The sequence below is a fragment of the Salmo trutta genome, unplaced genomic scaffold (genome assembly GCF_901001165.1).
Source record: "Salmo trutta unplaced genomic scaffold, fSalTru1.1, whole genome shotgun sequence".
Classification (NCBI taxonomy): domain Eukaryota; kingdom Metazoa; phylum Chordata; class Actinopteri; order Salmoniformes; family Salmonidae; genus Salmo; species Salmo trutta.
The window spans coordinates 2,198,695-2,213,453 of NW_021823237.1; the positions used below are offsets into that span (position 1 = coordinate 2,198,695).

The 14,759-nt window shown below is 49.9% G+C and overlaps 1 protein-coding gene across 2 annotated transcripts; it reads left to right on the top strand.

Moving 5' to 3' along the window:
- The first annotated feature begins 5,657 nt into the window (after window positions 1-5,657).
- On the top strand, window positions 5,658-14,551 carry LOC115189816 (anoctamin-2-like). 2 transcript variants are annotated; one of them, XM_029748326.1, is made up of 4 exons: window positions 5,658-5,845; window positions 6,088-6,129; window positions 13,563-13,958; window positions 14,373-14,551. In XM_029748326.1, the coding sequence occupies exons 2-4, from the start codon at window positions 6,097-6,099 to the stop codon at window positions 14,406-14,408; spliced, it is 465 nt and encodes a 154-aa protein (XP_029604186.1). In that variant the 5' UTR covers window positions 5,658-5,845; window positions 6,088-6,096; the 3' UTR covers window positions 14,409-14,551. The 2 variants fall into 2 exon arrangements, with proteins under 2 accessions (XP_029604186.1, XP_029604185.1); XM_029748325.1 differs by having other exon boundaries at window positions 5,799-6,129.
- The last annotated feature ends 208 nt before the right edge of the window (window positions 14,552-14,759 follow it).

Here is a 14,759-nt window from a genome sequence, read left to right on the forward strand (position 1 = left end):
TCTACATGGTTCTATACTGACCCGATGGAACTCTCTACATGGTTCTGTACTGACCCGATGGAACTCTCTACGTGGTTCTGTGGAAAGGGGACCCCTCTATGTAAAGGGGAGCCCTCTATGGAAAGGGGACCCCTCTATGGAAAGGGGGACCCCTCTATGGAAAGGGGACCCCTCTATGGAAATTGGACCCCTCTATGGAAAGGGGGACCCCTCTATGGAAAGGAGACCCCTCTATGGAAAGGGGGACCCCTCTATGGAAAGTGGACCCCTCTATGGAAAGGGGACCCCTCTATGGAAAGTGGACCCCTCTATGGAAAGGGGACCCCTCTATGGAAAGTGGACCCCTCTATGGAAAGGGGACCCCTCTATGGAAAGGGGGACCCCTCTATGTAAAGGGGACCCCTCTATGGAAAGGGGACCCCTCTATGTAAAGTGGACCCCTCTATGGAAAGGGGGACCCCTCTATGTAAAGGGGACCCCTCTGTGGAAAGGGGGACCCCTCTATGGAAAGTGGACCCCTCTATGGAAAGGTGACCCCTCTATGGAAAGGGGGACCCCTCTATGTAAAGGGGACCCCTCTATGTAAAGTGGACCCCTCTATGGAAAGGGGACCCCTCTATGGAAAGGGGACCCCTCTGTGGAAAGGGGAGCCCTCTATGGAAGTATGTATTATATATTATGTATTATGTATTACTAGTCACAGCAGGACCTCCATTAGAAACCATTAGATATTTATAACACTGGGGTGTCTGTCCACGGTGCTGAATCCAGCACATCGTGTCGCTATGGCGACGCTCTCTAAATAATCACACTGCTATTAGACATCACACACACCCCACAACCTGCTGTGGTAGGATATATGGCCCTGCTGTGGTAGGATATATGGCCCTGCTGTGGTAGGATATATGATCCTGCTGTGGTAGGATATATGGCCATGCTGTGGTAGGATATATGGCCCTGTGGTGGTAGGATTTATGGCCATGCTGTGGTAGGATATATGGCCCTGCTGTGGTAGGATATATGACCCTGCTGTGGTAGGATATATGACCCTGCTGTGGTAGGATATATGACCCTGCTGTGGTAGGATATATGGCCCTGCTGTTGTAGGATGTATGGCCCTGCTGTGGTAGGATATATGACCCTGCTGTGGTAGGATATATGGCCCTGCTGTGGTAGTATATATGGCCTTGCTGTGGTAGAATGTATGGCCCTGCTGTGGTAGGATATATGGCCCTGCTGTGGTAGGATATATGGCCCTCCTGGCTGACCCTGCTGTGGTAGGATATATGGCCCTGCTGTGGTAGGATATATGGACATGCTGTGGTAGGATATATGGCCCTGCTGTGGTAGGATATATGGCCCTGCTATGGTAGGATATATGGCCCTGCTGTGGTAGTATATATGGCCCTGCTGTGGAAGGATAATTGGCCCTGCTGTGGTAGGATATATGGCCCTGCCGTGGTAGGATATATGACCCTGCTGTGGTAGGATAAATGGCCCTGCTGTGGTAGGATATATGACCTCATTGTGGTAGGATATATGACCCTGCTGTGGTAGAATATATGACCCTACTGTGGTAGGATGAATGGCCCTGCGGTGGTAGGATATATGACCCTGCTGGCTGACCCTGCTGTGGTAGGATATATGACCCTACTGTGGTGGGATATATAACCCTTCTGTGGTAGGATATATTGCCCTGCTGTGGTAGGATATATGACCTTGCTGTGGTAGGATATATGACCCTGCTGTGGTAGAATATATGACCCTGCTGTGGTAGGATATACGACCTTGCTGTGGTAGGATATACGACCCTACTGTGGTAGGATATATGACCTTGCTGTGGTAGGATATATGGACCTGCTGTGGTAGGATTTATGACCCTGCTGTGGTATGATATATGACCCTTCTGTGGTAGGATATATGGCCCTGCTGTGGTAGGATATATGACCTTGCTGTGGTAGGATTGTGACCCTGCTGTGGTAGGATATATGACCCTCCTGGATGATCTTGCTGTGGTAGGATATATGACCCTTCTGTGGTATGATATATGGCCATGCTGTGGTATGATATATGACCCTACTATGGTAGGATATATAACCCTTCTGTGGTAGGATATATGGCCCTGCTGTGGTAGGATATATGACCTTGCTGTGGTAGGATATATAACCCTTCTGTGGTAGGATATATGGCGCTGCTGTGGTAGGATATATGACCTTGCTTTATTAGGATATATGACCCTGCTGTGGTAGGATATATGACCCTGCTGTGGTAGGATATATGGCCCTGCTGTGGTAGGATATATGACCCTGCTGTGGTAGGATATATGGCCCTGCTGTGGTAGGATACATGGCCCTGTTGTGGTAGGATATATTGCCCTGCTGTGGTAGGATATATGGCCCTGCTGTGGTAGGATAAATGGCCCTGCTGTGGTAGAATATATGACCCTGCTGTGGTAGGATATATGACCCTGCTGTGGTAGGATATATGACCCTGCTGTGGTAGGATATATAACCCTGCTGTGGTAGGATATATAACCCTGCTGTGGTAGGATATATGACCCTGCTGTGGTAGGATATATGACCCTGCTGTGGTGGGATAAATGACCCTGCTGTGGTAGGATAAATGACCCTGCGATAGTTGTGTGTATTGGATAATGTGGTGTATTGGATAATGTGGTGTGTATTGGATAATGTGGTGTGTATTGGATAATGTGGTGTGTATTGGATAATGTGGTGTGTATTGGATAATGTGGGTGTGTGTTGGATAATGTGGTGTGTATTGGATAATGTGGTGTGTATTGGATAATGTGGTGTGTATTGGATAATGTGGTGTGTGTTGGATAATGTGTTGTGTATTGGATCATTTGGTGTGTATTGGATAATGTGGTGTGTATTGGATAATGTGGTGTGTATTGGATAATGTGGTGTGTATTGGATGATGTGGTGTGTATTGGATAATGTGGTGTGTATTGGATAATGTGGTGTGTATTGGATAATATGGTGTGTATTGGATAATGTGGTGTGTATTGGATAATGTGGTGTGTGTTGGATAATGTGGTGTGTATTGGATAATGTGGTGTGTATTGGATAATGTGGTGTGTGTTGGATAATGTGGTGTGTATTGGATGATGTGGTGTGTGTTGGATAATGTGGTGTGTGTTGGATAATGTGGTGTGTATTGGATGATGTGGTGTGTGTTGGATAATGTTGTGTGTATTGGATAATGTGGTGTGTATTGGATAATGTGGTGTGTATTGGATGATGTGGTGTGTATTGGATGATGTGGTGTGTATTGGATAATGTGGTGTGTATTGGATAATGTGGTGTGTATTGGATAATGTGGTGTGTATTGGATAATGTGGTGTGTGTTGGATAATGTGGTGTGTATTGGGTAATGTGGTGTGTATTGGATAATGTGGTGTGTATTGGATAATGTGGTGTGTGTTGGATAATGTGGTGTGTATTGGATAATGTGGTGTGTGTTGGATAATGTGGTGTGTATTGGATAATGTGGTGTGTATTGGATAATGTGGTTTGTGTTGGATAATGTGGTGTGTGTTGGATAATGATGTGTGTGTGTATTGGATAATGATGTGTGTGTTGGATAATGTGGTGTGTGTTGGATAATGTAGTGTGTATTGGATAATGTGGTGTGTGTTGGATAATGTGGTGTGTGTTGGATGATGTGGTGTGTATTGGATAATATGGTTTGTGTGTATTGGATAATGTGGTGTGTATTGGATAATGTGGTGTGTATTGGATAATGTGGTGTGTATTGGATAATGATGTGTGTGTATTGGATAATGCGGTGTGTATTGGATAATGTGGTGTGTGTTGGATAATGTGGTGTGTGTATTGGATAATGTGGTGTGTATTGGATAATGTGGTGTGTATTGGATAATGATGTGTGTGTATTGGATAATGTGGTGTGTGTTGGATAATGTGGTGTGTGTTGGATAATGTGGTGTGTATTGGATAATGTGATGTGTATTGGATAATGTGGTGTGTATTGGATAATGTGGTGTGTGTTGGATAATGTGGTGTGTATTGGATAATGTGGTGTGTATTGGATGATGTGGTGTGTGTTGGATAATGTGGTGTGTATTGGATAATGTGGTGTGTATTGGATGATGTGGTGTGTGTTGGATAATGTGGTGTGTATTGGATAATGTGGTGTGTATTGGATAATGATGTGTGTGTGTATTGGATAATGATGTGTGTGTTGGATAATGTGGTGTGTGTTGGATAATGTAGTGTGTATTGGATAATGTGGTGTGTGTTGGATAATGTGGTGTGTATTGGGTAATGTGGTGTGTATTGGATAATGTGGTGTGTGTTGGATAATGTGGTGTGTATTGGATATTATGTGTGTGTGTATTGGATAATGATGTGTGAGTTGGGTAATGTGGTGTGTATTGGATAATGTGGTGTGTATTGGATAATGTGGTGTGTGTTGGGTAATGTGGTGTGTATTGGATAATGTGGTGTGTATTGGATAATGATGTGTGAGTTGGGTAATGTGGTGTGTATTGGATAATATGGTGTGTATTGAATAATGTGGTGTGTATTGGATAATGTGGTGTGTATTGGATAATGTGGTGTGTGTATTGGATAATGTGGTGTGTATTGGATAATGTGGTGTGTATTGGATAATGTGGTGTGTGTATTGGATAATGTGGTGTGTATTGGATAATGATGTGTGTTTCTTCAGGAACATGGAGTGGCTGCAGGGTGGCCACAGCTGTCAGTGAGTCATCATCCATCCACAGTGATGCCCTGTTCGACCCAGGGCCTGGTCTGGACCGGGACATCTCTCTGGGCTCTACAGATCCTGGTCTGGACCGGGACATCTCTCTGGGCTCTACAGGGCCTGGTCTGGACCGGGACATCTATCTGGGCTCTACAGCTCCTGGTCTGGGTCTGGACCGGGACATCTATCTGGGCTCTACAGGTCCTGGTCTGGACCGGGACATCTCTCTGGGATCTACAGGGCCTGGTCTGGGTCTGGACCGGGACATCTCTCTGGGCTCTACAGGTCCTGGTCTGGACATAGACTCCCTACAGGGGCGGACACACACAGTAAGAACATAATTTAGGAGCAGTGCTTGACTTGGATAGAAAAAAAGTTGTCAGAGGCATATGTATGTGTGTGTGTGTGTGTGTTTTAAATCAACAAAATCGATGTTTGTCCAATCAGATGATTTCAGCGGAACATTTTGAACGGTCTTATTATACTGAATACCTTTCTGACTACCGTGTTGGAGAGACATTACAACTAAATAGCTGAACTATAAAATGTATTTCATTTTGCCACAGTGTTCCTGGCGTTTCAGCCCGCCAGGTGTGTTGATACAAGGAACTGAACGTTTCTACGGTTACGCGCTCAGGGAAGGAACACGGCGCGGTCATGTATGAAGAATGAACACGTACAAGAGGCGTGGATACTTACTTTTAATGAAGAATAAACACCAACAAGACGCGTGGATATCACCTGCTCATTATTTTAAAAGGTCGTAGTATTTTTTTTTGGTCTCATTCTAATGAAAAACAACAATTATTAAAATGCGTTCTTCGTGCGTGACAGTGCTTTCCACTTTAATTCCCTGAGCGCGTCGCCGTAGAAACCATCAGTATCGCCTCACCTGAGAGCCCGGTTGTTCCCACTGGTCCCTTGTTACCTGTAATTTATCAGGGAGCGTCGACCAATCAACGCACCTGGGTGAACATGAGTTGGACGCGTGTGCCAAACTCCCGAGGACGCGCGCAGTCAGAATCAACAGACGGATGAATAGACGGAGCCTGTAGCTCACAGACACACAGACCAATTAACTCACGGGGAGCTCCAGGTAGACTGCAGTTTGATGGGTATCTAGATGAAACGTGTGTGTGTGGGTCATAGCCTACTAATCTTGAGTCCCCTGCCAAGTGAGAGGCGCGTCGCTTTGCTCCCCCAAATTGACGGATTACCGTGATGCGCGTGTTGTTGATAATGATGAGTTCCGCGCGTACAGCTGCTGCTACTATTCCGTTATTATTCTCCTCCCGGTCTAACGACACCGTTCCTTTATTCTCCTGTCTGTGTTTGTAGCGCTACAGAATGCATCAATACGGCAGCCAAGACAAGATTCCGGTAAGTAACTCCGCAAACGGTGGACTTTCTGCTAACGGTTGATTCTGCTCCTGCGTTTTGTTTGTTGTGACATGCCAAATCCTTTCCCAGTACGTACGTTTTGTAAAACTTTCCATGTGAACTGAAAACATGTTTTTGTTATAGAGTATTTTATGTCGCCTGGCTGGTTATTACTGTAGAGATTGTCCTCCATTTATGCTGACAAGGACACCTCTCATCTGAAAGGTCTTGCTGAATTATTTAACCCTACATTACCGGCCTTGGTATAACCTCATCTGTGGTCTCCAACCCTGGTCCAGGAGATACAGGGTGGTCATCAGTGGTCTCCAACCCTGGTCCTGTATAGATACAGGGTGGTCATCAGTGGTCTCCAACCCTGGTCCAGGAGATACAGGGTGGTCATCAGTGGTCTCCAACCCTGGTCCAGGAGATACAGGGTGGTCATCAGTGGTCTCCAACCCTGGTCCTGTGGAGATACAGGGTGGTCATCAGTGGTCTCCAACCCTGGTCCAGGAGATACAGGGTGGTCATCAGTGGTCTCCAACCCTGGTCCTGTATAGATACAGGGTGGTCATCAGTGGTCTCCAACCCTGGTCCTGTATAGATACAGGGTGGTCATCAGTGGTCTCCAACCCTGGTCCTGTGGAGATACAGGGTGGTCATCAGTGGTCTCCAACCCTGGTCCAGGAGATACAGGGTGGTCATCAGTGGTCTCCAACCCTGGTCTTGTATAGATACAGGAACCTGGTCATCAGTGGTCTCCATCCCTGGTCCAGGAGATACAGGGACCTGGTCATCAGTGGTCTCCAACCCTGGTCCTGTATAGATACAGGGTGGTCATCAGTGGTCTCCAACCCTGGTCCAGGAGATACAGGGTGGTCATCAGTGGTCTCCATCCCTGGTCCAGGAGATACAGGGTGGTCATCAGTGGTCTCCAACCCTGGTCCAGGAGATACAGGGACCTGGTCATCAGTGGTCTCCAACCCTGGTCCTGTATAGATACAGGGTGGTCATCAGTGGTCTCCAACCCTGGTCCTGTATAGATACAGGGTGGTCATCAGTGGTCTCCAACCCTGGTCCTGTATAGATACAGGGTGGTCATCAGTGGTCTCCAACCCTGGTCCTGTATAGATACAGGGTAGTCATCAGTGGTCTCCAACCCTGGTCCTGTGGAGATACAGGGTGGTCATCAGTGGTCTCCAACCCTGGTCCTGTGGAGATACAGGGACCTGGTCATCAGTGGTCTCCAACCCTGGTCCTGTGGCGATACAGGGACCTGGTCATCAGTGGTCTCCAACCCTGGTCCTGTATAGATACAGGGACCTGGTCATCAGTGGTCTCCAACCCTGGTCCTGTATAGATACAGGGTGGTCATCAGTGGTCTCCAACCCTGGTCCAGGAGATACAGGGTGGTCATCAGTGGTCTCCAACCCTGGTCCAGGAGATACAGGGTGGTCATCAGTGGTCTCAAACCCTGGTCCTGTGTAGATACAGGGTGGTCATCAGTGGTCTCCAACCCTGGTCCTGTATAGATACAGGGTGGTTATCAGTGGTCTCCAACCCTGGTCCTGTGGAAATACAGGGTGGTCATCAGTGGTCTCCAACCCTGGTCCTGTATAGATACAGGGTGGTCATCAGTGGTCTCAAACCCTGGTCCTGTGTAGATACAGGGTGGTCATCAGTGGTCTCCAACCCTGGTCCTGTATAGATACAGGGTGGTCATCAGTGGTCTCCAACCCTGGTCCAGGAGATACAGGGTGGTCATCAGTGGTCTCCAACCCTGGTCCTGTGGAAATACAGGGTGGTCATCAGTGGTCTCCAACCCTGGTCCTGTATAGATACAGGGTGGTCATCAGTGGTCTCCAACCCTGGTCCTGTATAGATACAGGGTGGTCCTCAGTGGTCTCCAACCCTGGTCCTGTGGAGATACAGGGTGGTCATCAGTGGTCTCCAACCCTGGTCCTGTATAGATACAGGGACCTGGTCATCAGTGGTCTCCAACCCTGGTCCAGGAGATACAGGGTGGTCATCAGTGGTCTCCAACCCTGGTCCAGGAGATACAGTGTGGTCATCAGTGGTTTCCAACCCTGGTCCTGTGGAGATACAGGGTGGTCATCAGTGGTCTCCAACCCTGGTCCTGTATAGATACAGGGACCTGGTCATCAGTGGTCTCCTTCCCTGGTCCAGGAGATACAGGGACCTGGTCATCAGTGGTCTCCAACCCTGGTCCAGGAGATACAGGGTGGTCATCAGTGGTCTCAAACCCTGGTCCTGTGTAGATACAGGGACCTGGTCATCAGTGGTCTCCATCCCTGGTCCTGTATAGATACAGGGTGTTCATCATTGGTCTCCAACCCTGGTCCTGTATAGATACAGGGTGGTCATCAGTGGTCTCCAACCCTGGTCCTGTGGAGATACAGGGACCTGGTCATCAGTGGTCTCCAACCCTGGTCCAGGAGATACAGGGTGTTCATCAGTGGTCTCCAACCCTGGTCCTGTATAGATACAGGGTGGTCCTCAGTGGTCTCCAACCCTGGTCCAGGAGATACAGGGACCTGGTCATCAGTGGTGTCCAACCCTGGTCCTGTAGAGATGGAGGGTGGTCATCAGTGGTCTCCAACCCTGGTCCTGTGGAGATACAGGGTGGTCATCAGTGGTCTCCAACCCTGGTCCTGTATAGATACAGGGTGGTCATCAGTGGTCTCCAACCCTGGTCCTGTGGAGATACAGGGTGGTCATCAGTGGTCTCCAACCCTGGTCCTGTGGAGATACAGGGTGGTCATCAGTGGTCTCCAACCCTGGTCTTGTATAGATACAGGGTGGTCATCAGTGGTCTCCAACCCTGGTCCTGTATAGATGCAGGGTGGTCATCAGTGGTCTCCAACCCTGGTCCAGGAGATACAGGGTGGTCATCAGTGGTCTCCAACCCTGGTCCAGGAGATACAGGGTGGTCATCAGTGGTCTCAAACCCTGGTCCTGTGTAGATACAGGGTGGTCATCAGTGGTCTCCAACCCTGGTCCAGGAGATACAGGGTGGTCATCAGTGGTCTCCAACCCTGGTCCTGTGTAGATACAGGGTGGTCATCAGTGGTCTCCAACCCTGGTCCTGTATAGATACAGGGTGGTCATCAGTGGTCTCCAACCCTGGTCCTGTGGAGATACAGGGTGGTCATCAGTGGTCTCCAACCCTGGTCCTGTATAGATACAGGGACCTGGTCATCAGTGGTCTCCATACCTGGTCCAGGAGATACAGGGTGGTCATCAGTGGTCTCCAACCCTGGTCCAGGAGATACAGGGTGGTCATCAGTGGTCTCCAACCCTGGTCCTGTATAGATATAGGGTGGTCATCAGTGGTCTCCAACCCTGGTCCTGTGGAGATACAGGGTGGTCATCAGTGGTCTCCAACCCTGGTCCTGTATAGATACAGGGTGGTCATCAGTGGTCTCCAACCCTGGTCCTGTGGAGATACAGGGTGGTCATCAGTGGTCTCCAACCCTGGTCCTGTATAGATACAGGGACCTGGTCATCAGTGGTCTCCATACCTGGTCCAGGAGATACAGGGTGGTCATCAGTGGTCTCCAACCCTGGTCCAGGAGATACAGGGTGGTCATCAGTGGTCTCCAACCCTGGTCCTGTATAGATATAGGGTGGTCATCAGTGGTCTCCAACCCTGGTCCTGTATAGATACAGGGACCTGGTCATCAGTGGTCTCCAACCCTGGTCCAGGAGATACAGGGTGGTCATCAGTGGTCTCCAACCCTGGTCCAGGAGAAACAGGGTGGTCATCAGTGGTCTCCAACCCTGGTCCTGTATAGATACAGGGTGGTCATCAGTGGTCTCCATCCCTGGTTCTGTGCGGGGAGTGCAGGTTTTTTGTTCCAGCACTAACACCTGATTGCGCACATCAAGCTGAATGAGTTGAATCGTGTGTGTATTCAGATAGAAATAGATTATGTAGAACAGTTGTCTCTTATGTAGAATAGGGTGTCAGGTCTATTTACAGTACCAGTCAACAGTTTGGACACACCTGCTCATTCCAGGGTTTTTCTGTATTTTTTAAACTTTTCTCTACATTGTAGAATAACAGTGAAGACAAAACCATGAAATAACACAAATGGAATCATGTAGTAACAAAACGAGTGTTTTAAACAAATCAACATATATTTGAGATTCTTCAAAGTAGCCACCCTTTGCCTTGATGACAGCTTTGCACATGCTTGGAATTCTCTCAACCAGCTTCATGAGGTAGTCACCTGGAATGCATTTCAATTAACAGGTGTGCCTTCTTAAAAGTTAATGTTTGAGCCAATTAGTTGTGTTGTGACAAGGTAGGGGTGGTATACAGAAGATAGCCCTATTTGGTAAAATACCAAGTCCATATTATGGAAAGAACAGCTCAAATAAGCAACGAGAAATGACTGTCCATCACCTTTAGACTTGAAGGTCAGTTTATCCGGAACATTTCAAGAACTTTGAACTTTTCTTCAAGTGCAGTGGCAAAAACTATCCAGCGCTGTGATGAAACTGGCTCTCATGAGGACCGCCACAGGAAAGGAAGACGCAGAGTTACCTCTGCTGCAGAGGATAAGTTCATTAGAGTTACCAGCCTCAGATTCAGTGCAAATAAATGCTTCAGAGTTCAAGTAAGACACCTCTCATCATCAACTGTTCAGAGGAGACTGCAGGAATCAGGCCTTCATGGTTGAACCACTAGGCTACCTGCCGCCCCGTATCAGGCCTTCATATTTGAATTGCTGCAAAGAAACCACCACTAAACGACACCAAGAAGAAGAGACTTGCTTGCGCCAAGAAACACGAGTAATGGACATTAAAATCGGTGGAAATCTGTCCTTGGTCTGAGTCCAAATTTGCGATTTTTGCTTCCAACCGCCGTGTCGTTGTGAGACGCAGAGTAAGTGAACGGATGATCTCCTCGTGTGGTTCCCACCGTGAAGCATGGAGGAGGAGGTGTGATGGTGTGTTGGGTGGTGCTTTGCTGGTAACACTGTCTGTGATATTTTTAGAATTCAAGGCATACTTACCCAGCATGGCTACCACAGCTTTCTGCAGCGATACGCCATCCCATCTGGTTTGCGCTTAGTCCGACTATCATTTGTTTTTCACTGGACAATGACCCCAACACACCTCCAGGCTGTGTAGGGCCTATTTGACCAAGAAGGAGAGTGATGGAGTGCTGCATCAGATGTTCTGGCTTCCACAATCACCCGACCTCAACCCAATGGAGATGCTTTGGGATGAGTTGGACCACAGAGTGAAGGAAAAGCAGCCAACAAGTGATCAGCGTACGTGGGAACTCCTTCAAGACTGTTGGAAAAGCATTCCAGGTGAAGCTGGTTGAGAGAAGGCCTAGAATGTGCAAAGCTGTCATCATGGCAAAGGGTGGCTACTTTGAAGAAATAAAATATTTTGATTTGTTTAACACTTCTTTTGGTTATTACATGATTCCATATGTGTTATTTCATAGTTTTGATGTCTTTTACTATTATTCTACAATGTAGAAAATATAAAACATTAAGAAAAACCCTTGAATGAGTAGCTTTGTCAACTTTTGACTGGTGCTGTATAGCTTCTGCAACTTTCAATAAAGTTGATTTGCTATTCGCCCTCCTCAGAACCAGGGTGGGGGTGTTGGGCCAGCAGGTTAGGGTGTTAGTTACTGACCAGTCCCCTGTCTGGCTCCTCTCCTCCAGGGTGGGGGCGTTGGGCCAGCAGGTTAGGGTGTTAGTTAGTTACTGACCAGTCCCCTGTCTGGCTCCTCTCCTCCAGGGTGGGGGTGTTGGGCCAGCAGGTTAGGGTGTTAGTTACTGACCAGTCCCCTGTCTGGCTCCTCTCCTCCAGGGTGGGGGTGTTGGGCCAGCAGGTTAGGGTGTTAGTTAGTTAGTTACTGACCAGTCCCCTGTCTGGCTCCTCTCCTCCAGGGTGGGGGTGTTGGGCCAGCAGGTTAGGGTGTTAGTTAGTTACTGACCAGTCCCCTGTCTGGCTCCTCTCCTCCAGGGTGGGGGCGTTGGGCCAGCAGGTTAGGGTGTTAGTTAGTTACTGACCAGTCCCCTGTCTGGCTCCTCTCCTCCAGGGTGGGGGTGTTGGGCCAGCAGATTAGGGTGTTAGTTACTGACCAGTCCCCTGTCTGGCTCCTCTCCTCCAGGGTGGGGGCGTTGGGCCAGCAGGTTAGGGTGTTAGTTAGTTACTGACCAGTCCCCTGTCTGGCTCCTCTCCTCCAGGGTGGGGGTGTTGGGCCAGCAGGTTAGGGTGTTAGTTAGTTACTGACCAGTCCCCTGTCTGGCTCCTCTCCTCCAGGGTGGGGTGTTGGGCCAGCAGGTTAGGGTGTTAGTTAGTTACTGACCAGTCCCCTGTCTGACTCCTTTCCTCCAGGGTGGGGGCGTTGGGCCAGCAGGTTAGGGTGTTAGTTAGTTACTGACCAGTCCCCTGTCTGGCTCCTCTCCTCCAGGGGGGGGGGCGTTGGGCCAGCAGGTTAGGGTGTTAGTTACTGACCAGTCCCCTGTCTGGCTCCTCTCCTCCAGGTTGGGGTGTTGGGCCAGCAGGTTAGGGTGTTAGTTAGTTACTGACCAGTCCCCTGTCTGGCTCCTCTCCTCCAGGGTGGGGGTGTTGGGCCAGCAGGTTAGGGTGTTAGTTAGTTACTGACCAGTCCCCTGTCTGGCTCCTCTCCTCCAGCGTGGGGTGTTGGGCCAGCAGGTTAGGGTGTTAGTTACTGACCAGTCCCCTGTCTGGCTCCTCTCCTCCAGGGTGGGGCCGTTGGGCCAGCAGGTTAGGGTGTTAGTTACTGACCAGTCCCCTGTCTGGCTCCTCTCCTCCAGGGTGGGGGTGTTGGGCCAGCAGGTTAGGGTGTTAGTTAGTTACTGACCAGTCCCCTGTCTGGTTCCTCTCCTCCAGGGTGGGGGCGTTGGGCCAGCAGGTTAGGGTGTTAGTTAGTTACTGACCAGTCCCCTGTCTGGCTCCTCTCCTCCAGGGTGGGGGGTGTTGGACCAGCAGGTTAGGGTGTTAGTTACTGACCAGTCCCCTGTCTAGCTCCTCTCCTCCAGGGTGGGGGCGTTGGGCCAGCAGGTTAGGGTGTTAGTTAGTTACTGACCAGTCCCCTGTCTGGCTCCTCTCCTCCAGGGTGGGGGCGTTGGGCCAGCAGGTTAGGGTGTTAGTTACTGACCAGTCCCCTGTCTGGCTCCTCTCCTCCAGGGTGGGGGGTGTTGGGCCAGCAGGTTAGGGTGTTAGTTAGTTACTGACCAGTCCCCTGTCTGGCTCCTCTCCTCCAGGGTGGGGGCGTTGGGCCAGCAGGTTAGGGTGTTAGTTAGTTACTGACCAGTCCCGTCTGGCTCCTCTCCTCCAGGGTGGGGGTGTGGGGCCAGCAGGTTAGGGTGTTAGTTAGTTACTGACCAGTCCCCTGTCTGGCTCCTCTCCTCCAGGGTGGGGGTGTTGGTCCAGCGGCCCCCCAGGATGGCCAAAGCTCTTGTCAGTTCTTCTCAGACGGCCGGAGGAAAGTGGACTATGTTCTGGTGTTCTACCAACGCAAACAGATCTCTGTGAGGGGCGGCGACCGGCTGCACCGTCTCTCCGCCCCCCCACACCCTCCTCATCGCCTCTCCGTCGTCTCCAACGGTAGCTCCCCCCCCTCCGGCCCTGTGGGGGGTTTGGGATGTGTTGCCGGGCAGCGGAGTGCGGGGGACGGGGAGGGGTGTGTGGACCTGGGCGTGGCCGTGGAATTAGAGGCGGACCCAGCTGATGGAGAGATGGTGCTGATCAGGGAGGAGTTTGAGGCCAGGCTACTGGAGGCGGGGCTTGAGATGGAGAAAGACACAGAGGTGAGAGACCAACCGGCGTGTGTGTGAGCGCTGTGTCTGTGTGTGTGTGAGCGCTGTGTCTGTGTGTGTGTGAGCGCTGTGTCTGTGTGTGTGTGAGCGCTGTGTCTGTGTGTGTGTGAGCGCTGTGTCTGTGTGTGTGTGAGCGCTGTGTCTGTGTGTGTGTGAGCGCTGTGTCTGTGTGTGTGTGAGCGCTGTGTCTGTGTGTGTGTGAGCGCTGTGTGTGTGCGCGCTGTGTGAGTGTGTGCGCGCTGTGTGTGTGTGTGTGTGTGTGTGTGCTGGTCTGGTGTTATTTCTGGTGAAATTATCATTATTGCTGCAGTTTTAAAAATAACAAAGTATTTAACAAATCAATTTGTAATTTTTTTAACATTGCTCACCTAATGGCCCTAAATATATTTTCCCTTGTATTTCTAGTCCATCCACCATGCTTACGGTCTAGAAATATGGTGATTTAGTGTGCGCTTGCATCATAGCTACCGAAACACCCCGTCTTTCGAAAAGTTACAATGACGTCACCATATGAGACTTTGTTCTTCCACCCTGACCTTCACCTGCTGTTCAACCCACGGTGGGCGGGTAGTTCCACCCTGACCTTCACCTGCTGTTCAACCCACGGTGGGCGGGTAGTTCCACCCTGACCTTCACCTGCTGTTCGACCCACGGTGGGCGGGTAGTTCCACCCTGACCTTCACCTGCTGTTCGACCCACGGTGGGCGGGTAGTTCCACCCTGACCTTCACCTGCTGTTCGACCCACGGTGGGCGGGTAGTTCCACCCTGACCTTCACCTGCTGATCAACCCA